We start from the raw sequence: 26,990 nt of genomic DNA on the forward strand, positions 1-26,990 counted from the left end.
TTTTACCCACCCTAAATTAGGGGTAAATGTCCCTCCACGGACCTTTTATTATCATATAAAATTAAATGTGTGTGTATTTCATTGTATATTTTAGTTAAGAACTATTTCAGTAACTGCTAGTAATGAGAGACAGTAGAGTGTAGTGGTTAAACCACAGTCTCTGGAGTCAGACAGACCTGGGATCAAATTCTGTGAAAACTTAGACAATTGAATCTCCCTGGGTCTCCGTTTTCTTATCTGTAAAAGGAGAATTATAATGATGATTGCCTCAAAGAGCTGTTATGAGGGTTAAATGCACTAATACATGTGAAATCTTAACATGAAGTGTGACAAGTAATAAGCACTCAATACTTGTAAGCCATTATGATTATATTATACATTACAAACTTGTGTTATTTTTTTCACTTAATATTATTTAGTATACACATTTCCAAGGAAATTTAACTGGAATTAAACTCTCACTTTGTTCTTGACAGAATATAATCTAATCTCATGATAAGGTCCTTGAATTTTAAAAATATGTAAAATTTTATTTTAGTTCTTTTCATCTCACAAAGAGTCTGAAGAAGGTATAACCTTGAGTTAATAACTGGTAGTTTAAGGTATTCCTGTATTACTTAACTATTCCTCTGTTAAGTATAGAACAGAATATTTCATGGTATAAATAATCAAAAACAATCTGTATGTCCAACAATCACAAATGGTTAAGTCATCTGTGATGTAATTTTAGGATGGAATAAAATATAGCTATTAAAATTCTGTCTATGTAATAACACAAAAAGACTCATGATAGCAATGTACAGTGAAACAATCTGGATATAAAAATGTATAAAAATATGATTTTAACTATGTGAAACTATATATTAATCAAAGTACTGACAATGTCTGCATTTCAGTGGAGCAGTTTTTCCCTATTTCCCATCTGTTTTAGATAGAATCTTCTGTAGTGAGAGTGAGCATTTGTAAATTTGTAAATGAAGAAATTGAAGAGACTTGATTGAATCAGGTCTCCATTTCTAGTCTGCAGCTCATTTCCATGAACTGTGTTATCTACTAGTGGTAAAAATACTCTTTACAGTTAAAAAAAATACATTTAAGAGATCTGGTCAGAGGAAATAGCCTCAGTATGGTTAACTGTTTCCTTTCCTTTCCTCTTTTTTTTAGGTGGGAAATGTTTCATATGCCCTCAGCCTCTCCCGAGAGTTTCTTCTCTACAGTACGTAATGATAAAAGACAAGCCAAAAGTCTGATTTATGGGGAAATCCCTTCTGCTCCTTATAATAGCTGCAAGTGAAATACAGATATCTATTTTTATTTTTCTACTTTCATAATCTAAAGCACATTTCAAATTTTGGATTAAATCTTAGTTATATGCAGATCAATGTATTGAATTTTTAATTAGTTGGAAAATGTTGAAAAGGAAGTATCAACCTTTTCTCCTCTACCCATAACCGGTTACATATTAAGGTTGCTTTGAAGGGGAACAAGTCCAGGGTTGGGAGCGAGTTTCTTTAGAGGTATTTTAAAGACCTAGGTTTTGGAAGTAGATCTGGGAATGAATGAAATCAATGAGAGCTGTGTGTGCAAAGAAGGAGTAGGATTATTCACTTTGGTTATTTACAGAGAGATATCAGTTCCCTCTTTAAACCAGAGCCTACTTTGCTATGCAAGCACCCTGCCCAATTAGCCTCAGAATTCAGCTTCAACTCCCTTCAGGGAATGCTTCTCAAACAGTGCAGTGAACTAAACAGAAGGGAGACTCTTCCTAGCTCAGCTCTCTACTATGCTTGGAGATTTTGCTTAGATTTTTGGTAGTAGGAAGCTTCCCAGGTTTTTCTGGAACCAGGTATTTAGATACTAAGATAAGATACAAAATCACTATTGTTATTTTTTAACTATTCATAAAGTATTTCATGTAGGACTTTTTAAGTGTACTTATTCATAACTTTTTAATGAGTCTATTTAGTAACATTATGCTTTTCTGATAATCTTGCAAAGAGTAGAATAAGGAAATAGCTGTATGGTCTGGAAATGCCTGGTTCATTAGTGATGGAGGCAAAACTATAACCCACCCTGCCTTTATTTCTTTGTGCTTGAGCAGTTAAAATCTCTGCCTTTTCCAGAGAACCCAACCAAATTGTGTCTCTTGTGAGTGGATAAGTAGGACATGGCAAATTGAGATTCCTGGTTCCATTTCTGGCTTTGTATTATTTTCATTGGTGTTTTGAGCTTACCATTTCATTCTCCAAAACTTCATTTCTCCTCTTGTCAAAAAAAGGTTGATAATTTTGGTCCCCTTCTTTCTTCCTTTGCCAGGGTGGTGGTGGTGGTTAGAAGCTCACTGAGCTCCTCAGAGAAAGATGCTTTGGGAGCATTAGAACAACTCAGCACCTTCTTCTGAGTTGCCCTGACAGTCATGCACAGAGGGCAGCAGGCCATAGGTACCTTCCAATCCACAGTGTATCTTGCAGCCAAAGAGGGCACAAACAGGTGGACACAAGCAAGGTGTAAGATGATTGGGTTTCCCCAGACCCTTGAGGAACTCCAGGCTAGAACCATTTAGTTCCATAGTCCTCTGCTCTGAATCTAGGCCAGTTAGGAATTCTGAAGGATCTAGTGCAGTACAGCATGAACTACCTTCCAGTTCTCCAAGGATGAATATGTTGGGTCCCCCTGCTAGAGATTTTGGCTGTCTGGACTTCTCTTTCATAATACTTACTTACGGTGTTTTGCTTCAAGTAGTTATTTAATATTCCTTTTTCCCATCAGACCTAAACTCTGGGCAGTTATCCTCTAGCACAGTGTTCTGTACATAGTAGATGTTCATAGAAGATTCACTGAATGGATAGCTGAATGAATGAATAAATGAATAAGGCTTCTTCCCTTTACGTAAAGCAGACCATTCCACTGTCCTATTATAGCCACCCTCATGATTCCTTGGTCTAAGACTGTTAAGTACCATTTTCCTTCCCAAAGCCCTTTGTATCTTCAGATCTACCCCACCCAACTCAATCTTTTAAAAATACCAGGTACTCCTCTGGGAATGAGAGCCTTTCATGCCCCTGTGCATTGACACAGGTAGTTAACCAGGGTGTCTAGTTGCTTTAGGAAACCCTGGCAGCACTCCCTTGGTGTAGTATTTGTTAATCTGCATAATTTTCTGCTGTGATTTCTCCCAGGTCCAGATAATAAGAGGGTGGCCAGGAATGTCTTGAAATATGAAAGGCTCTTGGCAGAGAGTCCCAATCAGGCAGTATCTGAAGCTGTCATCCAGAGACCGAATGTACCACATCTGCAGACCAGAGACACCTATGAGGGATTGTGTCAGACCTTAGGCTCCCAGGTAGGATTCCTCTGGAAAAGGGAAAGGGGGACAGGCTTGGCTAGAGAGTGAGAAGGTAGAATTGGGATAACATGAGTGGGCAGAACTGATGTGTTTAAAAAATAAAGCTTATTTGGACAGTATCGGAGTGACTGCATTCTGTATCCCTGCATTTCAGTTTTTCCATACCATCGTTCCCCAAAATGGGTTTCTACTCCTAGACCCTTCTTCTCTTCAGCTGAGTCTGCTTTTTTTCTTCCAGCCCACTCACTTCCAGCTCTCTAGCCTCTATTGTTCCTATGAGACCAATTCCAGCCCCTACCTGCTGCTCCAGCCTGTCCGGAAGGAGGTTGTCCACTTGGAGCCCTATGTTGTTCTCTACCATGACTTTGTCAATGACTCAGAGGCTCAGAAGATAAGAGGACTCGCAGAACCATGGGTGAGTGTCCCCAAAGCCTGCCAGGAACTTCCCTTTGTTTCTTCACATGCCTGAAGCTCAGCAGACGGAACACCCAGACACTTCATCAGTCCAGGACTTAGACACATGAACCATTCCATGTAATTGGTAGAATTAAAAAGGGGTTGACAAGGGCAAGGAGTGAAATTTTAGTGCAGACTTACAGAATTAAATTAAATATCTAGTTCAACTTTGAACTGGAAAAATTATCTAGTTCAACTTCATTATTTTGTTTAAGAGGAAACTGAGACCCAGAAAAGAGGGGGGACTTGGTTAAGCTCACACATTTAGCTAGTAAAGAGCCAGTACTGGAACTTTGAAGTACATTGATTGCTGCTCTGCTGTTCTGCCTTCTTGTGTCAGGTAGTTCAGGTGAACTCACGCTTGGTAACAGGCAACCCCAAAACCTCAGGGACACTAACAATAAAAGTTTGTTTTCACTTTCTCATATTACATGAAGGTCTTGGCTTGGCTGCAGCTCTGCTGTGCAGTCTATACTCCAGGACCTGGCCTGATAGTAGAGCAGTGTCTGTTTGAGACATTGCCAGTCTCATGGGAGAGAAAAAGACAGAAGTGGCAAGCCGTCCGTGTTAAGCTCCTGCTTGGAAGGGCCAAATATTACTCCCATCCATATTTCATTGGTCAAAGCAAATTGTGTAGCCACTACTGAAATCAACAGGGAGAAGGTATTAAATTCTTCCACAAGGAAGGCACTGTAAGTCACTGTGCCAAGCTCAGTGTCAATGGGACTCTTCCCCAAGAAAAGTGGCAAATTTTAGAAAAGTAATCCAGTCTACCTCACCACTGTAAGTATTTGCCTCTTTTAAAAATGGCAACCCAGTGCTGTCTGTCCAAAACTTATTTTTCCAAGTGCTGTGGGGAAAGGTCAAACCAGACATTGTACTTCAATAAGTGCTCATCCATGTGTCCATTTCATCATTCATCGATATATACTGAGAACCTGCTGTATGCCAGACCCTGTATTGGGCCTTTACAAAGATTAGGTATTGGTCCCTTCTCTTTAGGGGCTTACTGCAAATTGGGAAAAAACAAATATTTACAATACACTATGATACCTGTAATTGAGATGTGTGCAGAGGGTGGGGCTATGGTAGCATAAAACAAGTGAGTCTTCTCTTGAAGAAAAGGCAGTGTAGATGGCAGAGAGCAGATGAAGAGGAGAGGAAGAAATGGGGAAGGCTTCACTCTGGAGGTGACGTTTATCAGAGTAAAGTCGCAAAAGGCATTCCAGGAACACAAAACAATGTGTACGATGTGTTCAGAGAATGGGGAGGAACTTGGTGGCTGAAATGGATGGGTGGGAGGTAATAGAGACAAGGCCAGAGGGTGAGACATCATTAGGAAATGCTGTCAATGCCATGCTGGGGAATTTGGATTTTGTCCTTCAGGCAGTGGGAGGGCTGTACAGGAAAGTAATATGAGCATGTACACAGATTTTAAAGAAGATAGACAGCAGACATGGATTGTTGGGAGAAGATGAACAATAATCATTTCATCTAAAAGCACCCCAGGGAAGTCTGCAATCTTTGTCCAGAAGCTTTCTGTGACGATAAAGCCCCACTGATGATTGGAACAATGTATCTTCAATAGTTTTGGTTTCTCAGTGAGTTACCTATAGTATTTAGCATAAGTTGTTTTTTCCTTAGAGTGACTCTGTCGCCATGCTAACAGGACAGAAGGCCCACCCAAAGAGGCTCATTTAATCCTCTGACCAGGTCATCCATTTGACATACACAGTTGTTGCCAACGGGCTTAAGACCATGCTAGGAATTTAAAAAAATACAACAAATGATCCTTCCTAGCTTATAGTATAGTTGGGATGACAAGATACTAGTTCATGAGCTGTTACCAGACAACAGAATAAATAACAGGTGTGGTAATTAGATTCAGTTGTCAACTTGGCCAGGTGAAGGCACCTAGTTTTGTTGCTGCGACATGAGTCAATGGTACTTGAACCTCATCTGTTGCTAATTACACCTGCAGTCGGCTAAGAGGTGTGCCTGCTGCAGTGAATTACATTTGACTTAATTGGTTGGTGCTTAAATGAGAGAGCACAATGTAGCACAGCCTAAGCAGCTCAGCATACCTCATCTCAGCACTCGCAGCTCAGCCCAGGCCTTTGGAGATGCAGAAAGAAGTCACTCCGGGGAAAATTGTTGGAACCCAGAGGCCTGGAGAGAAGGCCAACAAAGATCACCCTGAGCCTTCCCACATAAGAAAGAACCTCAGATGAAAGTTAGCTGCCTTTCCTCTGAAGAACTAACAAAATAAATCCCCTTTTATTAAAAGCCAATCCATTTCTGGTGTGTTGCATTCCAGCAGCTAGCAAACTAGAACAACAGGGTAGATATAAAATCAAGTGCCAGAAAACTGGTGAGGGAAGTTTTGAGTTCAGAGGAAATGGGTCATTATATGTGGCCCCCAAAAATGTACACTGAATGAACCGATGGATGTGGAGGGGTGAGGGCTAATGGGCCTGAGGGAGATCTGGGATTTCAACTGAGTCTTCAAGAATGGGTAGGATGTAGATAGGTGGAAAAGTGACGAGAGAGCTTTCTTTGGAAAAGGGACAGTGAATAGGAAGCAGATGTATTCAACACAAGCCACTGTGGTGGCCACAGTGCTCAGTACCCATGGGGAGTCTGGTAACACAGAAGCCCGGGCTTATTCCTGGGGTGGGGATCAGCACCCTCCACAAGAGGCTTCTTGGGGGGGAGCGATCTTGGATCTTGTTCCCAGAGTAATCTTTAAAAAGTCAGATCTGACCATGTCAAGCCCTTGTTTAAAACTCTTTGGTGGGTCACTTTTGCCTCATATGCTTACAAAGCCCCATGGCCTGGCTGCTGCCGACCCCTCCTTTCACATCTCCCCCTTTCACTCTGCACTCCAGCCACACAAACCGCTTGCATTTGCTTGAATGAGCTACGTTCCCTCTAGCTCTGCCTATTCCTCTCAGCGGGAAGTGCTTTCCTTGACCTCTTTCCACTTGTATGATTCCAGTTTGTCTTTAGTACATCCTAGAATGCCTTCCCAGTCCCTCCACAAGAATGAGCTAGATGCCCCTTCTCTCTATTTCCATAGCACCCAGTTCTTCCCCGTTAGGACCCCATTAGATGATATATGGGCTGGGACCTTATCTGGTTTAACATATTGTTTTCCCAATATCTAGCAAGGTGATTAGCACAGGGAAGAAATGATAAATATTTGCTAAAAAAAAAAATGAATGACTTATAGAGACACAAGAAATAACTATTAAAGGAATTAACTGCAAGGTGGCTGTTTAATGGGGTTGTGAGGGGGATGAGATTTCCCAGGAATGTTCTTAAGTCATTGATTTTGCCCGCACGGATCTGAAGGGAGCTTCTTTCCTCAAAGAATGGCTCAGGAAAGGATGCCTGGAATGACATTTCCAGGTTGTTGTGAAAGAATAGAAGCAATATCAGACTCCCACTGATTTCCTGCATCCTAATATTGTAACATAACAAGGCTGAGAGGAACTTCTGAGGATGTGTTGTTCAAACGCTGCATCTTACAGATGGAGAAGCAAGGGTCCAAGGAAACAAAGAAGCTTTTCCAAGGCCATCCGCTTGGTTTACAAGCTCAAACTGTCAAATTACAGAAGGCAAAGGGTTTCTAGCTTGTGCAGTTCAGTGCCTGATGCACTGCTGTGACTGTGTGAAGCACCGGAGCTGGGTCTGAGTCCTTTGGGTACATTTAAGAGCAGCCTCATGTTGAGTTCATTCATTTGTTCATTTCACCTATCTTGAGCACCTGCTTCTTCCGGGATATGACACTGAAAAAAGACCAAGTTTTTGTCCTCATGGAGCAGACATTCTGATGACAGAGTAGAGAAACCCTAATGAAAAAATTAACACTGTTCTTTCTGTCCCTAGTACAGAATATAAATTCTAACATCCAGAACAAAATAGAGAAACTCAGTTAAATTAGTGACCTCAGACCTGGTGTTTTTTGTTTTTTGTTTTATTTTGTTTTCTGGGTGAGAAAGGCTTAAATGAAGGGGAGGAAGAGGAGAGAATCAATGTGAATTCTTTTTAAAAGATAAAAACAGTACTCAATGATTGAATATATGTTAGAGGTGACAGGAAAGGAGGGGATTAGGGATGAGTCCCAGAATTCTGTCTTAGGTTCCCAGGGACAAAGTTGTTTGTTGAGATGAGGACTATTAGGTTAGTATGGAAACTCTAGTTGATATCCTCCCAAGTTCTTTCTTAATATCTAAATTATATACATACATATAAATCATATGATGAATATAATTTTATATAATCCGTATATATAGTCACTTTGTACAAAGCAAACATGCCCCATTTAGAATAAAAAGTAAAATAATAATAACAACACTGTTTTCATTTGTTAATGCTGTGGGAGGTGCAATATACCAGAAATGGGTTGGCTTTTTTTTTTTTTTTGACATAGGCAGGCTTCAGGAATCGAACCCAGGTCTCCAGCTCGGCAAGTGAGAATTCTTGCCACTGAGCCACCATTGCACAGCCCCTGGGTTGGCTTTTATAAAGGGAATTTAGTAAGTTACAAGTTTACAGTTCTAAGGCCATAAAATGTCCAAACTAAGGCATCCAGAGACAGATACCTTACTCAAGAAGGGACCGCTGACGTTTGGGGTTTCCCTGTCTGCTAGGAAGTTACTTGGTGATGTCTGATAGCTTTCTCTCCTTTTTTAAAAAGGCTACCCGGGAGGCGTTTTCCTTGTGCCTCTCCAAAGGTCTCTTGTCTGTGTCAGCTCTGAAGCTTTTTCCAAAATGGTTCCCTCTTAAAGGACTCCAGTAAGCCACTGGGGTCCTTTAAGAATGGGTGGAGACACATCTCCATGGACACCACCTTATCAAAATATCCCATGCAGTAATATTGAATCAGGATTAAAGAACATGGCTTTTCTGGGATACATAATAGCTTCAAACTGGCACAAATATCAGCACCTAAGGACTTCATTACTAATTCTGCTTTTTTCATAATTATGTTAGTTATAGCAAAATAGAGCTTGATCTCTGTTAGGAAGGGCTTTTGTCAGAATTGTTCAAAAGAAGCAGGCTGCATCTGAAGTAGAGAGTTTTCTGTATTTATTCATTTAATCTGACAAACACTAAATACTAACAGAGTCAAACCCTGTGCTGGACTCTGGGATTACAAAGATAAGTGAGAAATAGCTCTTGCTATTCTTGCTTTGACAGAACAATCAGTCTTAGAGAATCAAAGGGGATTCAAATATCAGTCACTTTTAGTTCAGCAAACTTTTACTGAGTGTTTACTGCCTGTCAGAAATGAGTTTACTTTTCAACTCAGATTTTTTGTTACTCATTGTTTCTTATTTAGAAGATGATAGCTACCAGTCAATTAGTAGCATGTGCAAAATATCCTTTCATTAGGGAGGAACTGGTGAGCATTATGCTTAGGTTTGAGAGAGGGGCATATGAAATTCATTGTGGAAATAAGGGAGCTGCTTCCCTTTGCATCATAACCTCTTAGACTTTTTCTCATGTCCTTCTCAACAGCTACAGAGATCAGTGGTAGCATCAGGCGAAAAGCAGTTACAAGTGGAGTACCGCATCAGCAAAAGGTAAGAAGGATCCTTCTTTGGCAGGGACACCCTGCCTTAAGGCCCTCTGTCTTGTGGTAGGGCTGCCTGCCAGGTCAGCAGCAGCCATTCAAGGTCTGTCAGTGATACCATTGGGGAACCTTTGATCACGTTTTCATCTGCACATTCTGTTTGAGAGGGAGAAGTTTCCACTCTCCCTCACTCACAGGCCTTTCAGATTGTTATAGCATCTGAAACTGGATGAAGGGAAAGACTTATAAAAGCTTCTGTGCCCTAAACCAAAAAATAGTTATGCAGTCATTCTCCTACCCAGGATTACATTTCCATTTGTTATTTTACTTTATAAAATTCCATTCCCACCCCTTGACTCATATTCAAAGCATGATTTAGTAACATAGAGCCAGGAAGGATGAATAGACTATATGGATATAATGACTTCTTAGAGGAGCAGCTTCAGCTGTGAGAGCCCCAATTTCATCCCCTTCCCTCAATTTCCACTCCCCCCTCCCCCAACACACACTGCAGCTCTTTATTTGTGCTGTTAAGATGTTATGATGGGGCTGATGATATAGTAAAATGAGGACCTTCCCTCAGAGCCATACCAGACAGCAGTGTCAGAATGTTTTGGGAGAGGCCAGACTTCAGAATTTGTGGTTAGTCTTTGTTGTCTGGCCTACAACCTCTCTGGAAAGTGAGATGAGTGATGGAATCTGTGATTCAGAATCATTTGGCTTAATTTATTTGGTCTGGTATATTTAAGGACCTTTCACATTAGAAGTTATTCTCTAAACTTTGGAAGGTCCATACAACTTTAACTTCATAGTTTTTCTACCTTTCTGATATTCTAGTGTCAAAGAGGAAATGCATTTTTATATTTGGATTCATTGCTTTTAGGGGAATGGGTAGTATTTTCTTTACTTTTCAGACGGAGAAACTGAGTCCCTCATTGCCTCCTCTTTCTCATCTCCCATCACTTCATAAACCTTCGAATTTTGGTTCTACCCTCACAAATTCACTGAAACTGGTTCTCAAAGGTCACCAGTAAACTTCTAATCACAAATCATTTTCCTGCCCACAAACCTTTACCGACTAGCCACAATCCACAAAGTTTTGATACTTGACCACCACTGGCTTTCTACAACATGGCCCTACTTTTCCAGCCTAATCTCTGATTACTTCTTCCATAGACCAAATGCTCTAGCTATTCCAGGTGATCTCCTTCACATATATGTATCATCCAGCCTCCATGTTCGTGCGTATGCTGTTTCTTCAGCCTCAAATTATCTCTACATCTTTTCCATCTGTTGAAATTTTATGTTGTTGAAATTTTGCTTAAATATCACTTTACCCCATTGCCCCAGTCAGAATTAACTGCCCCTTTCCTCCGTACTCCTCCAGCGCTTTATTTCAAAGTCTGTTTCACATTTTTCAACCTACCTTAATTTGTGCTTAGTTATTTTCTTGTTTCTTTTCTCCCACTTAATCCATGAACGCTTTGAAGGCGACAGCTTTCCTTGGGTATTTTTGGAAACCTCAGAGCACGTAGTGTACTTTTCAGGAAAGAGTGAACAAGTTAATCTATGCTTTAAAGAGCAAACAAGTGCTATTCCCCATATCATGCCAAGGCACTTCCTTTCAGGGACCTCATAGTCTCTCCCAGGAGGCTCACTGGCTTTGCTTGGGAAGCACTCCCTCATTTTCCAGGGACCTAAATTCTAATTCCAAATCCTGCACTTCGTTAGAGCCTTAACAGGACATTCACGAACAAGAGACCAGATTTGTTCTTGGTTTGCTCCTGGAGCAGAGCAGAAGAGCAAATTATTTTATGTTTATCAGAATTCACTACAGATAGCTTACAAAGCATCTTTATATGCATAATCTCTCATAGTTGCTGCAAGTCTCGAGTAGATATTATTATTTCCATTTTATAGATGAACAAACTGAACCTTAGAAAGATTAAAAGTTAAGTACCTGACAGAGGATCAGGGACTAATCTTATTGCTCTAATATCCAAGCTTTTTCCATTGCACCCAGCTCCCTCTGCTGAAATGTCTCTTAAAATAGCAGTTTTAAAGACACAAATTATTATTATTATTAAGATATATTATATATTCACATACCGTATAATCATCCAAAGTGTACAATCTGTGGTTCAGAGTATCATCATATAGCTTTGCATTCACCATTGCAGTCAGTTTTTGAACATTGTCATTATTCCACCCCCCAAAATTAAAATTAACATTAAAAAAAAGAACACCCAAAACATCCCATTCCCCCATCCCCCCATCCCCCCATTGTTCATTTATTTTTTGTTGTTTTTTTTTTTCAACTCATCTGTCCATACACTGGTTAAAAGAAGTGTCAGTCACAAGGTTTCCACAATCACATGAACATACCTTAAAGGCCATATATTTGTTCATTCATCTTCAAGAAGCAAGGCTGTTGGATTACAATTCAACAGTTTCAGGCATTTCCCTCTAGCTATTCCAATACACGAAAAACTAAAAAGGGGTATCTATATACTGCATAAGAATAACCTCCAGAATGACCTCTCAACTCTATTTGAAATCTCTCAGCCACTGAAACTTTATTTTGTTTCATTTCTCTCTTCCCTGCTTTTGATCCAGAAGGCTTTCTCACTCCCATGATGCCATGGGAGTCATGTCCCAAGTTGAAAGGAAGGGATTTTATCTTACTCCTGCATTCCAGTGTCTGGGGGCTGTGAACCTTTACTTTGTGCCTTGACACTAGCACAGGGCCTGGCACTCGTTAGGCCTGAGGATGTTTGTTGAGGTGAAAATGGGAATGTTGAGATAAAGGACAAAATGGACTAGGCAGACTTAACTAGTGGGTTAACGAGGACGAGTGGGTATATAGGCATTTGTGTTTATCCTTCTGTCCTTCCTTCCTTCTGACAATTGACATCATTCACTTATTCATTCACTCATTCATTCATTCACAGGCATCCTTTAGTCATTTCTGGCATCAGCTAGAATGAGTGGGCCCTAAGTAGGAGTCACTCATGTCTCATCTGTGCTGTGTTTTAGTGCCTGGCTGAAGGACACCGTTGACCCCATGCTGGTGACCCTTGACCATCGCATTGCTGCCATCACAGGCCTTGATGTCCAGGCCCCCTATGCAGAGTATCTCCAGGTGGTGAACTATGGAATCGGAGGACACTATGAGCCTCACTTCGACCATGCTACGGTAAGGATGGAGTCAGTGACTAGTCTCCTGGGTAGGGAGCTGGGACATTTCTTTCCCTGAGTCAGAGCTCTCATGCGGCTCTTGGGGAATGCTAAGTGACTTCTCTGGAGAAATGTTGTTGTTCCAGAGATCTGAAAGCCTTGGTCCCAAGTTGATTGCTGATGACTCATTTTCTTATCTGTCACCATCACCTTTCCAAAATTTGCTAGTGGGGACTTTTCACGTGGCCTGTAATAGAGTGGCCTGCTTCACTCAGGGACTTTCCAGTAAGGAGTCTCATTCCTCTTGTCACTTCCTTTCTTCATGATCTCAGCTCCCCATCTGTACTGACAGGTACTCAGCAAATATATATATATATTTATTATGAATTTTTTAATTTTTAAAAAATATAACAGCAAATAAACACAAACATTTTTAACATCTGATCATTCCGTTCTACATATATAAGCAACAATTCACAATATCATCACATAGTTGCATATTCATCATGATGATCATTTCTTAGAACATTTTCAGCAAATATTTTTGAAGATTAAAAAGATGTCGCCAAAATTGATCTATAGATTCAACCCAAATTCTGTCAAAATTCCAAGAGCTTTTTCTTTAAATAGAAATTGACAAGCTGATCCTAAAAGGTATATGGAAATGCAAAGAGCTTAGAGCAGCCAAAATATTTTTGAAAAGAAGAACAAAGTTGGAGGAAGCACACTACTTGATTTCAAAACATCTACAATAATCAAAACAGTGTGGTATTAGTGTAAGAATAGACATATAGGTCAATGTAACAGACTAGAGATTCCAGAAATAAACCCACACATTTATGATCAACTAATTTTTGACCCAGTTAGGCTCAGTTGTAAATGAGAAAGAATAGTAAATGATATTGGGATAATTGAGTATGTATTGGCAAAACAAAAATCTTTAAATGTACTTCTCACTCCACGTACAGATATAACTGAAAATGGATCACAGATCTACAGGTAAAATGCAAAGCTATAGGGCGGGCCGCGGTGGCTCAGCGGGCAAGAGTGCTTGCCTGCTATGCCGGAGGACCCCGGTTCGATTCCCGGCCCCAGCCCATGTGGGAAACAAACAAACAAACAAAATATAATAAAACAAGAAAAAGTTTGAAGATGTTTCCCTTTCTTCCTCCCTTCCTTCCTTCTCTCTGTCTTTCCTTCCCTTCCTCCCTCTAAAAAAAAAAAAAAAAAGAAAAAAAAATGCAAAGCTATAAAACTTCCAGAAGAAAATATAAGAGAAAATCTTTGTGACCACTGATTGGGCAAAGTTTTATGAGATATGACACCAAAGCATGAACCATTAAAAAAATGATAAATTGTGCTTCATCAAAATTAAAATCCTGTGCTCTTTAAAAGACATTTTATTAAAGGGCAGTGTGATGGTGGCTCAGTGGCAGAATTCTTGCCTGCCACACCAGAGACTTGGGTTTAATTCCCGGTGTCTGCTCATGCTAAAAAAAACAAAAGACACCGTTAAACCATATGGCCTAGCAATTTCACGTCTAAGCATGTACAGGGACTCAGACAGATACTTGCGGACCAGTGTTCATAGTAGCATTATTCATAACAGCAAAAAGGTGAAAAAAATCTCGGTGTCCTCCAATAGATGAATAGATAAACAAAATGTATTCTAAGCATACAAGGAATATTTTCAGCCGTGAAAAGGAATGAAGTTCTGATATATACTACAACTTGCGTGAACTTTAAAGACATCATTTGAATGAATAAGCCAGACACAAAAGGACATATATTGAATGATCTCACTTATATGAAATAGTTAGAATATGCAGATTCATACAGTCAAAAACTAGAATACATGTTACCAGGGAATTAATGCTTAACTGGTACAGAGTTAATGTTCAGGGTAATGGAGAAGTTTTGGTAATAAATAGTGGTGATGGTAACACAACATTATGAATGTCATTAATACCACTGAACTGTGTATTTGAAAGTGGCTGCAATGGGAAGTTTTAGGCTGTGTATATGTTATCAGAATTTTTTTTAAAGCCCACAGAACTGTAAAAGGAAAAAAAAGGTTTGGTAATGGTTGGTGGTAATGATGACACAACACTGCAAATATAATTAATGCCACTAATTGTATACTTAAATATGATTAAAATGGCAAATTTTATGTTCTATATAGTTACCACAATAAATTTTAAAAACATTAGAAAATGAAAAGACAAGCTATAAACTAGGGGAAAGTATTTTCAAATCATATAAACTACTCAGCAATAAAAAGAAATGAACTCCTGATACATCCAACAAAGTGAAGGAAGCCAGACATAAAAGAGCAAATGTTATATAATTCTATTTTTAAGAAATTTCTTTAAAAGGTACAACTATAGAGACCAAAAGCAGATCAGTGGTTGCCTAGGGTTGATGATGGAAGTAGAATTTGCAGACAACCATGAGGGAACTTTTCTAGCTGTTGGAAGTATTCTAAAAGTGGGCTTTGAGATTGTTTGTACAATTGTTTAAATTTACTAAAACTCATTGAACTGTAAACTTACAAGGGATACATTTTATGGTAGTAAATTATGTCTCAATAAAACTGTTCCATGACAAAAAAAGAAGTTCTCTTCTTCAGCAAATTGGAGCTCCAGTCTTAAGACTTGATATTCCCACAAATATAAATACATATATAAAATATATAAATATTTCGTATATTTCACAAAGAACCCAAAGATGCAATTAACCATCAGATAGTCCTTTCACTACTGACGAACAATTCTGTCTGGTTAGTCTACAACTCACTTATATTGAATATCTAATAAATTTGAAACAAAGTATATTGAGTACCTGCCAGCAATCCTGGGCACATACTTCCCTAGGTATAGCTCAGTGCTCTATTCCATCTTTGTCACTCCTGTTATACTTCCCCCGCTCCATTCCCTGCCGCCATTATGGTGAAATCCTTGCTGTCACTCTAATGCCATCTGCATGAAATAATGATATGTTTTGTTTTTGCCTCAGTCGCCGAGCAGCCCCTTGTACAGAATGAAGTCTGGGAACCGGGTTGCAACATTTATGATCTATGTGAGTCTGTGGCTCTGGAGAGACCAGGGCTTCTTAGTTAATGACTGGTTATTTATCTTTCTTTTATTTTATGGTTTTCAAAGCAATTTCGTATATTGATTTTATCTGATACAACCACCATTGGATAGTTATTTAGCACAAAAATCTCTAGAAATTTTATGAATTTCAGACAATTTTTATTAGGGATTTTTGTTAGACACTATAAGGAGATACAAAGAAGTACAAGACAGAGTTCCTGTCCTTAAAAATCATATAGTCTTTAAATCTAAATATGGCCTCATCGTGGGCTGTGAATTAGGATGGCAAGTGGAGTTACAGTGAAGACCAGGAGGTGATGAGACTTAAACAACGCAGGAAGAGGATGTGTGAGGCTCTTTCTTTGAGGTCCCGAAGACTAGTTACTATTGAAAAGCAGAGATCTGTAGATGACGTTGTGGAGCTGTGAAGGGAAAGAAAGGGAAGAATTGAGGCAGCTAAGATTAAAAGAGGGACTTTGAGGGAAGAACAGAGAAGCATACAGATAAATTGAATAAATGTTGATTTCTGATAAATAATGAAAATGCTCTTTCTTAAAATCTACATTATACTCCGTTAAAAAAAAATTGGTCTCCTCCCTTAATTCCCCACCTAATCCAATGGGATTCAGTTCCAATCTTTAAGTCTAACCTACCCTTCCATTCAGATCATGTGGGTTTATTTTCCTCTCTGTGGAGAAGTCATAATTTCAGTCATCTGTCAATAGAAGAGACCTTACTGTTAACTGAAGGGATATACATGTTAATACAAGGGCTCTGCTAACAACCAAAGATGCAATTTTATCAGCTACCCCTGCCCTTGTATTCCCTCTTCTCTCGTGCTGCATCTGTTCTCCACAGGGCAGCCAAGATGGGACAATCAGAGGTTGACCTTCACTAGTCTTGAATCCTGGCAGTTCTTACTTGTTTCTTTTCGTGGCTCAGTTTTATACTTCCTGCAGAGCTGGAAGGCTGCCCACCACAATGGCATCTGGCATCTTAGTGGCCATTTTGAATGTTCTCCTCAGACACAGAGAGATGGATGAAATCAGCTATCCAGGCAGGGGGACATCTTGGATCAGCGTCTGTCACTGCACCTCTGTTTTACAACCCAGGCTGGCATGGGAGGTCATAGGCAGTGAAGATTATAGCTGTCAGCCAAAAGATGCGTTGGGCCCCATATACCCCTCTTCTATATTTTCCCAAAATCTCCAGCTGGTTCCCTAGTTATAGAGGTCCCAGTTACTATGGTAAAGGAGCATGTAAGATCCCAACAGTTTAAAATGGTAAATGCAGGTGTATGCTGCTTTAAGCATTTGAGACAGCGGTGTGTAAAGGGCTTTGAGTTTGAGTCAGCCTAATCCTGATTCTGCCACTTAATATGTGGTCTCAGGATGAATTGCATAAACTCTCTGAGTGTAGTTTTCTTGCCATAAATTCCCTCACAGAGTTGTTATGAGGATCTGATGAGATCATGTAGGGGGATATCACTCTGGAAAATTTCAAACAATATGTTTCTATCTTTGAATCCCACAAGGCAAGTAAAGGGCCCCTTTAAGGGGAATCAAGGTCATAACGACCTAAGAAGTGCTAGGTTATGTCCAATTCTCTAATCTTTAGTTTGAAGAAAAGTCCATCATAAACACTTCTGAAGACAAGCTTTAAGGCTTTTGGGAAACACAAGAGTAATATTGTAGAAACCCCAATGCTGTCTCAAACACGAGGGGTTCCTGAGTCAATAGGCCAAGCCCTTGATTTTAAGGCTTGCTCTTGTGAAGCTCATGTATGTAGCAGAGAACTTATAGTTATGCCTAAGAGTTCCTTCCAGAGAACTTCTTTTGTTGCTCAGATATGGCCTTTCTCTGCTCTACATGGAAAATTATTACCTTCCCACCTATGTGGGACATGACATCCAGGGGTGAAAGTCTCCCTGGCAATGTGGGAGATGACTCCCAGGGATAAGCCTGGCCCTGGCATCATGGGATTGACAATACCTTCCTGACCAAAAGGGGGGAAAGAATTGTAACAAGGTTTGAGTAGCTGAGAGAGTTCAGACACAGTGGAGAAGCCATACTGGAGGCAACTCTTATGCAAGCTTCAGCTAGATATTGTTACTTTCTGTGTTTTACCAACCCCCAACCAATCATTCCTGTTAACCCCAAAGAACACCTAGGGCTCTCTCTGAGATTCTACAAAGGTTCTATGCACTATGATTACTTTCCAGAAACCTACAACCTCCAGATGGGTTCGTAGGCCAGAGAAGTCCTGAAATCCAGAAGGGCCAGTCTCTGCAGAACATCAACTAGTTCCATCCCTCTATCCCATATTATTGACAGCCCTTTCTAACATGAAAAAGTTAGAATGGGCATAGCCCAAATACCCCTAAAGATTGAGAGAAAGATCAAAGGAGAAGTTGGAGTTATAACAAATAAGATAAGATTTAACAAATGGGTATGATGGCTGAATCATTATATTTATATTTTGTTTAGTCTCCATTGTCTTGGAGCAGCTAGAAAGAAAAACCTAAAATTGTGGAACTGTAACCCATACCAACCTCTGAAATCTGTTCTATGACTAATTGTTGCGGTGTACTTTGAAATTTATTGCTTTTTTGGTATATATGTTATTTTTTACAATAAAAAAGTAATATTATAGAGTAATATCGTAAATAATCTTTAAGACTACAGAGAATTGAGTTGAAATAGAAAGGGTAGTGTTTTCCTATTCAGACAGTACCGGTCCTAGCACAAAACAGTGGGAGACAGACAGAAGCAAGATTTCCTTTCCCTCCAACTGTCCTCACAACTCCTGGCCCCACTCATGTGCTTCCTAACATACAGAATTGGGTTTTCTTTTTAATTTATTGAATATGTTATTCCTTTCCATTATCTTATAAAACCACAGGTAAAGGAACCCAGGGAAGTCCAGGTTTTCCTGTTGTATCTAGCTTATACTCATGTGGCTGACATCAGGAGTTAGAGCAGAATCATGCATTTTGTTAGTTAGTTGAGCACATTTTTGCCCTCATCACCCTTTCCAGTGCATTACAGAGGGAGCCAAGAAGTACTAAAAATCACCACTGCCATTTTCAGGTTCTGAATCACCAAGTCAGTTCAGTTTTTCCAAACAACTGTCAACATCCTAATTCCTATGGGTGTGAAGTGGGTGACTGTGGTGGCATCTGAATGCTGCAAGAGTGAAGCACGTGACTGTTCTAGTGGACAGTGCTAGCCAGGGTGAGTTGAGACTGGCACTCTCATGATGTGATGCTGGCGAGAAAATAATTTAGCAGTATGCACTGAAACATTAAACTTGCATATAGCATTTTGACCCGATTACTAATGCTAGGACTCTTTCCTATGAAAACAATCCAAAATGCAGAAGTAATTTTTTCCATGAAGGTGTTCAACCCACTGTTGTTTACTTTCGTGAACATTTGAAATAACAATTAGGTTCATGAGCATAGCATAATGATTATGAGCAGAGGCTTTTAGCCAGATAACATGAGCTCAGCAAATCCTGGCTGTCGCCGGAGTTGTGTGACGTTTTGGAAAGTACTTAATCTCTCTGAGACTCAATTTTCTCATCTGTAAAATGTGAAGATAATAATCCTAAATCATAGGATTGTTGTGAGGAATAAATGAGATAATATATTTGTAAGTATTCAGTGTTATACCTAGCTTTTAGTTAGTGCTCAATAAACATCAACTATTGTTATATAAACTGTAACAGTGCTTTTCTCTGATGAATAATTCTACTTTTTCTTTACCTTGTGCTTTTCCAAATGTCTATGATTTATTTTTTATTTGTTTAACAATGAGGAAAAAAAATCTTTATATGAAGAGACACACCAATAATTCTTGAATTTGCCAGGAGTGGAGCGCCTTAGCTTAGGTTACCCAGCGAGGGTCTGAGTGATCTGGAGAACACACCGACGGTGCCATCAGTATCCCTATGATGTCCGCCTTTCAAAATTAACCACAGTCGTCTAAACTGTGTTTCTTAAGCCACAGGTCATGATCCATTAGTGGACTGTGGAATTAATTTAGTGGATCTGACCCACATTAAAAAAAAAACTGAACCAGAACAAAATAAAATAATACATAAAAGAGGCAATGGTATCTCGCAGTAAGAATAAGTATCATTTTGTGAAACTTTTTCATCTGATGTATGTTATGTGTATTATATCAGGATATAAAATATGTTTCTTCTGGAGGGGTTCAGCCCACACGTTTTGAGCCTACTGAAGTGGAGTGAAGCCCTCGATAAGGATGTTAGCTGAAGGATAAGAGAGGAGGAATTCCTAAGTCTGTTTCTGATGGCCCTGCAGGTGAACACCAAAGCCGTTGAGTAGGGTCCCTTAATGCCTAAATTGGATAATTATTTTTCAGTAAGTATGTCTCTTGGAGCTGGAACAAGGGAATACAGGAAGGAATCTATGCAGAAATGACATCTGGATGTCAGGTTAATGAAGATGTGATAGAATAGGGCAGTTGGCAGCTATTTCACCTCTGGCTTCTTCCTCTGGCATTGCAGCTGAGCTCTGTGGAAGCTGGAGGAGCCACAGCCTTCATCTATGCTAACTTTAGTGTGCCTGTGGTGAAGGTGAGTGGGGTACTGAACTGACACCTTAGCCTTCTGGCACTCTGAGCTTGCAAGCTGGTTCTTAGGAGGAGGGGATAAAAAGAGCTCTTTCCCAATTCTTAGAATCAAAGATAATCCCTCCATCTTCTTTACTACCATGGCATGTTCCTTGTACCTCTCCCTTTGTTTTATGTCCAATTATATGATAAGTAGATTACAATTGTAATCTATTACAATACAGCTCCTTCAGGAAGGAACTCTGTTTTATTCACTTTACTATCCTCCATGCCCTTTAGTCATTCATTCAGTGTACATTGAAGACCACAAGCACTGAGGGTACAGAGAAAAAAAATCAATATTCCTTGTTTTCCATAGAGGAGTTAACAGGCAGTAATGATATATTGTGACAAGAGTTATTAAAAGGTCAAAGAACCTGGGTTTGAGTTCTGCTTTTGCTCCTTATTACCTCAAGTCCCTAGGACTCAACTTCCTTGCTAGTAAAATGGGGATTATGATAATGCCTTCCTCTGGATATGATAACGCCCTGTTAAGGCAAGGCGAGCTTCTGAATTATGTTCTCAGTTGTGCAAGGAATATGTTGTTTCCCCACTGTGGTTTTTGTTAGGTGTCGCTCTTCATTGATCCAATGATATCCTGCGCTTATCTTTCTCCTGGCACTTGCTGCACTATATTGCCTGGACTGTTTTCATGTGTGTGTCTCCCTCTAGACTGAGCTTCCTGAGAGCAGGAATTGGACACAATTTGTCTCTGTACCCCCAGAGCCTAGAGCAGAGTGGGCCCTCAATAAATTGTATGCATGAACGAATGGATGAGTAAATGGCTACTTATGCCATTCCATGCCCTTTTATGCGTACCTTGTCACCAACTACATGGAAAGTTGTCCTGTTTAATGACATACATGTTTGAGCCCTTAGCCTATGCTTCTCAAGACTGGGATTCTGGACAGGCCCTCACTGGGCTGGGCCCTCTTATTTTCAGAATGCAGCGCTGTTTTGGTGGAACCTGCACAGGAGTGGTGAAGGGGATGATGACACTCTTCACGCTGGCTGTCCTGTACTGGCGGGAGACAAGTGGGGTAAGGCTGGACTTTCTGGGCTGAAAATGGGGTAAGGGGTGTGGAGTAAAGTGAAATGGGAGGTAGGTGGAAAATAGCCTAGCCCTTCCCTTCTGCAAGCTTCATTATAATGCCTCATTATACTGAAATTTTCAGATTCTGTGTCTGTTGCCCAGAACAGATTGGGAATCCCTAAAGGTCAAGGTTTATAATCACAGGCAGGTGTCAATAAAGGTTTATTGCTGTGACCTGCAGACCTTGCTTCCTGAGCACAACTGAGGAAGTATACGGCGTCAACTCCCAACCCTGAACTCCAAGAAGAGAACCATCAATCCATTACTTCTGTCAGTTAGCGCCACCATAAAGAAATAGTCAAATAAAAAGGAGAGAAATAAGCAGCAGAGGTGTTTATATCATATAGCTGTCTAAGAGCATTTACCTTTGAAAACAGAAATAGAAGTAGAAGAGTGACTCATGCTGAGATGGACACAGCCAGGAGTAGCCATCACTTTTTCTCTCATTAATCTGGCATGGCATCACGGAAGACGTGGGCTTTTAAAAGCTTCATGATAAAGAGAGTGACCTTAGTTCCCACAAGTTTGAAAATTACTCTGTAATGGATGGGACCTGTCAGGAACTTTTTCTGGAGGACAGTGTCCTTTTTGCTATTTATCTCTGGTCAAGTAACATCTTGTCATCCATAGCAAGCCCAGGACTAGGGTGAGGTTAGTGAGGTGCGTAGGATGCACGAGGAGACACTGGCATGGCCCTGAGAGTGAGCCCTACTCCATAGCAGTGGGTCTGCTGCCGCCTGCCCTGCTGACCTGCTCTCTTCTTCATCCCTGTTCTCTCCCAGTGGCCAACAAGTGGATACATGAGTATGGACAGGAGTTCCGCAGGCCCTGCAGCGCCAGCCCCGAAGACTAAACTGTTGGCAGAGAGGAGCTCCTGGAGTCCTACAGCTTTCCAGAGAAGCCAGAAGTCAAAGGCTAGGGTAGGAAGGGAGAAAAGAGCACAGCCTTCTGGAAGACGGCCTTGTCAGCACTGGCTGTTCTTGCAAGTGGGAGACAGAGAACTGGGGTTTACTAGGGAACATGTGAGAAGCTACATTTGTTCTTCTTTGAGCATTAGAGTCAGAGTAGAATGGATACTACAAAGGAGGGCATGATGGAGGTTTGAAAGAAGTTTCTGGAGCACAGTTACTCTCTGTTAGGAATGGGACATATTGACTATCTTTGAGGTTTGGTCCATGGTGTTTCTGCTACTTTGATCCTTGATCACAGGGGCACAAAAGTGGTAATGAGGGCACCGGCGGGAGGGGCTCACCCACCACCAGTGATTTAATTCCTCCCCCCCACCCCTGCTGCTGCTCAGGACCGTGCAGGAGTGTCACCACCTCAGGAGCACGCCTCATGTGAGTGGTGTATGACATGATGATTTTAAAATACTCCCATTAAAAATGTAGACAAATTACTTTTTATAACTGAAAATATTCTTAAATTATAATATTGGGTGAAAAAAAGGAGAGTATAAACTTTTATTTATGCTGTAATATTTCAACTTAGCTTACCTCCCTCCACTCCCTTTTCACATTCCTTCTAGTTCCTCAGAACCACTGTGCTCACTGCCATCAGCATTGTTCCCACTTCCCAGGCCTGTGCATTCGTTCTTTCTTCACATCTTCCCAGGCTGAACTCTTCTCATCATTCATTGTCAGTTCAGTGTCAATTCAGAGTGAACTTCCCTGACAACCCCTTTCTGGATTCAGCCATTCTCACATTAACCTGTTTTCTTCATAGCACTTATGTTGATTCACAATTACTTTATACATTTATTTAATTCTGGTCCATTGTCTTCCCTGGCACCCCCCAGAGTGAGTATTTATAACTCCATTCTATTTTTTTTTTTTTACATGAGCAGGCACAGGGAATTGAACCTGGGTGTTCGGCATGGCAGGCAAGAACACTGCTTGCTGAGCCATGATGGCCTGCCCAACTCCACTATACTTTTTAAGTGCATCTTTTATAGCTCCTGTATTAGGTTCTCTAGGGAAACAAAGACAACAGGAGATATCTGTAAACATTGTAAGATTTTATGAAAGTATCTCATGCATCCGTGGGACTCAGTTTATAGAATTGTCTCACACTTAATGTGGGGGTGCATGAGTCCAGATTCTGTAGATTAGGCTGCAAGTTGGTAATTCTCATGAAGGTTTTCAATGAATTCCCCAGAAGAAGCTGGCTGGGTAAAGTAGAGGTGAAAGTTCTCTCTTCTGACTACTGAAGTCATCACTTCTCCTTTGAAAGCCTTCAACTGATTGGATTAAATGTCTCTTGCTGCTGAAATTGCTCAAGACACTCTCCTTAGTTGATTGTAGATATATGAGCTATAATGCAGTCAACAGACTGATGATTTAAGTTCGCAGAATGTCCTCACAGTAATAGTGCTTGCTTGACCAGACAACTGGGCACCATCACCTGGCCAAGTTGACATATGAATCTAACCATCACAGTTTATCCCTTGTCAACTTGGCAGCTATACACATCACCTTAAACCATACTTAATCTTTAAATAAAAAACAACAAAGACATATTTTTCATCTAACAATGAAACAACTGTCTTGTGTACAACCGGAAACACACTAACTCTCTACAGAATAGGGTGCAAATCTTTGGGTAATATTTACTTTTAAATTTGATATCCTATAATTTAAATACCACAACATTAACAGTATAACTTATATCATGTGATAAGGGCATAAGATAGAGAAGAAAACAAAGGTATTTGCTTTGTGCACAAACATACTCAAAACAAGAAAGAAATATTCCTACCATTATAGTGCTTGTTTCTATAACTGGTCATGTGGTTGTAGTTTGTATTTATCACTACCCTCTTCCACTACCCATTCTATCTTCCCTTTACCCTCAGCAAGCACTTCAGCTGGCCCTGGTTCTTTGCATGGTGGGGTGACCCAAACCTTCATTCCTGAAGTTTCTGAGCCATTGGTAATTCTGCCTGGATTGGGTTGTTGCAATTTTCTATTGACTTTAATCACAGGATATGGTAGTACTAAGAAACACCCTAGGGGATCTCCTGTATTCCAGGAAAGCTCCTCTTTAAACTCTTTATCTCCATTGGATAGTTGCAGTCCTGTTTTCCCTTGATAGTCAGGATCAGTCACCCCAGCCAGTATAGTAACCCCCTTCTTTGCCTGTTGATTCAGAGGCGTGAGAAGCCCAAAGTGGCCAGGCGGCATTCTTAACTTCTAGTTCAGTGGAATAATTGTTGTATCTCCTGGTGGGAGCACTTCTCCTTTTGGAACAAAGACTTGTAAACCAGCAGAGCTTAAGGTTGCAGGGACAGGAATAAAAAAATTCTGTAGCTGCTCACTGAGGGTAATAGTGAGTGGTGCTTCTCCCATTTCTACCCCTTGATTCCTGGACCCGAGAATCCTGGCTATGGGAGAAACAGCACCATAGAGTGGACGCTGATTCAGAGCATACACAGTCTCCTGGAGAATACTTTCCCCCATCTTGCAATGAATTGAGGACCTAGTTGGTGCTGTAATTGAGTCTTCAAAAGATCATTCACCATTCTATCAATCCAGCTGCTTCAGTATGATGGGGAGCATAGTAAGACTAGAGAATTCCATGACCATGTACCCATTCCCACACTTCATTTGCTGTGCAGTGGGCTCCTTGATCAGAATCATTGCTGTATGGAATACCATAACAGTTGATAAGACATTCTGTAAATCCATGGATGGTTGTTTTAACAGAAGCTTTGTGTGCAGGGAAGGCAAATCCATATCCAGAGTATATGCCACCAGGTAGTAGATTGATCACTTCGGGGAATTGTGCCTTATTAGGGTCTGAGTGTGGGTCTCTGTTACTGGCAGATTGGGCACTCAGTGGTGTCTGTAGCCAGGTTGGCCTTGGTGAGTGGAAGTCCATGTTGTTGAGCCCATGCATAATCTCCATCCCTACCACGTTGTTCATGAGCCCATTGGTCAATGAGAAGAATGGCTGAGGAAAGGGGCTGACTGCCATCCACAGGATGGGTCATCTTATCTACTTGATTACTAAAACCTTCCTCTGCTGAAGTCACCCTCTGGAAAACATTCACATGGAACACAAATATCTTCATGCCTTTTGCCCACTCAAAAAGTTCTATCCACATACCTCTTCTCCAGATCTCTTTGTCACCAATTTTCCAGCCGTGCTCCTTCCAAGTCCCTGACCATCCAGCCAAACCGTTAGCAACAGCCCATGAGTTAGTATATGAGCTCACCTCCAGCCAGTTCTCCATTCAAGCAAAATGAACAACCAGGTGCACTGCTCAAAATTCTACCCATTGGGAAGATTTGCTCTCACCACTGTCCTTCAGGGATATATCCCATAAAGGGGCTGCAGTGCTATAGCTGTCCACTTTTGGGTGGTGCCTGTATATTGTGCAGAATCATCTGTAAACCTGGCCTGAATTTTCTCTTCCTCAGTTAACTGATTGTAAGGAACTCCCCAAGAGGCCAAACCTGTGGGCTGGGAAAGAGAAGGTAATGTGACAAGAGTGGGGGCTAGTGGGCATTTGAGCCATTTCCTCATTACTTGTGCCTTCAGGACCTGCTTGAGCCCTATCTCATGTGGCTAACTTTATGGCCTGGTGGATCAGACAATACCCAGTTCATGATAAGGAACTCTGGTCTCATGGTAACTTGGCAGCCCATGGTTAAGCATTTGGTTTCTACTAAGACCCAATAGCAGACCAAAAGCTGTTTCTCAAAAGGAGAGTATTTGTCAGCAGAGGATGACAGGGCTTGACTCCAAAATCACAAGGGCCTGCATTCCGATTCTTCTATAAGGGCCTGCCAAAGCCTCTAGACTGCATCTCTATTTGCCACTGACACTTCCAGCACCATTGGATCTGCTGGCTCATATGGCCCAAGTGGCAGAGCAGCTTGCACAGCAGCCTGGACCTGTCACAGAGCATTGTCTTGTTTTGGTTCCCACTCAAAACTAGCAGCTTTTCTGGTCACCCAGTAAGTGGGCTGGAGTAGTACACCCAAATTAGGAATAGTTGTCCTCAGAATCCAAAGGCATTGTGCCTCTTTTTATGATTGGAGGGGCCAGATGCAATAGCTTATCCTTCACCCTAGAAGGGATACCTTGATATGCCCCACACCACTGGACACCTAGAAATTTCACTGAGGTGGAAGGCCCTGTATTTTTGTTGGATTTATCTCTCATCCTCTGACACACAAATGCCTTAGCAAAAAATCTGGAATAGTCGCAAATTCTTGCTTGCTAGGTCCAATCAACATGATATCATCAATATAATGGACCAGTGTGATGTCTTTTGGGAGGAAGAAATGATCAAGGTCCCTGCAGACAAGATAATGGCATAGGGCTGGAGAGTTGATATACCCCTGAGGTCGGGCAGTTATGGTATATTGCTGGCCTTGCCAGCTGAATGCAAACTGTTTCTGGTGGTTCTTGCTGATAGCAATTGAGAAAAAAGCATTTGCTGGCTCAGGTGCTACATACTAGGTACGAGGGGATGTGTTTGATTGCTCAAGTAATGATACCATATCTGGAACAGCTGCTGCAATTGGAGTCATCTCCTGGTTAATTCTGTTGTAATCCACTGTCATTCTCCAAGATCCATTTGTTTTCTGCACAGGCC

The 26,990-nt window shown here is 40.8% G+C and overlaps 1 protein-coding gene across 2 annotated transcripts in view; it reads left to right on the plus strand.

Annotated features, from left to right (window-relative positions):
• P4HA3 (prolyl 4-hydroxylase subunit alpha 3) overlaps positions 1 to 22,784 on the plus strand; it is a 44,645-nt gene extending 21,861 nt beyond the window's left edge. The window contains exons 5-13 of one of the 2 annotated variants that reach the window (XM_077113595.1): positions 1,165 to 1,216; positions 3,180 to 3,343; positions 3,585 to 3,761; positions 9,329 to 9,393; positions 12,420 to 12,579; positions 15,576 to 15,638; positions 20,189 to 20,257; positions 21,243 to 21,332; positions 22,168 to 22,784. In XM_077113595.1, coding sequence (XP_076969710.1) covers positions 1,165 to 1,216; positions 3,180 to 3,343; positions 3,585 to 3,761; positions 9,329 to 9,393; positions 12,420 to 12,579; positions 15,576 to 15,638; positions 20,189 to 20,257; positions 21,243 to 21,332; positions 22,168 to 22,479 — 1,152 coding nt within the window. In that variant the 3' untranslated portion in view covers positions 22,480 to 22,784. Of the gene's footprint in view, positions 1 to 1,164; positions 1,217 to 3,179; positions 3,344 to 3,584; positions 3,762 to 9,328; positions 9,394 to 12,419; positions 12,580 to 15,575; positions 15,639 to 20,188; positions 20,258 to 21,235; positions 21,333 to 22,167 lie in introns of both variants that reach the window. The other variant, XM_077113594.1, reaches the window with a different exon arrangement.
• The last annotated feature ends 4,206 nt before the right edge of the window (positions 22,785 to 26,990 follow it).

This window comes from Tamandua tetradactyla, chromosome 8 (genome assembly GCF_023851605.1).
Source record: "Tamandua tetradactyla isolate mTamTet1 chromosome 8, mTamTet1.pri, whole genome shotgun sequence".
Taxonomy (NCBI): domain Eukaryota; kingdom Metazoa; phylum Chordata; class Mammalia; order Pilosa; family Myrmecophagidae; genus Tamandua; species Tamandua tetradactyla.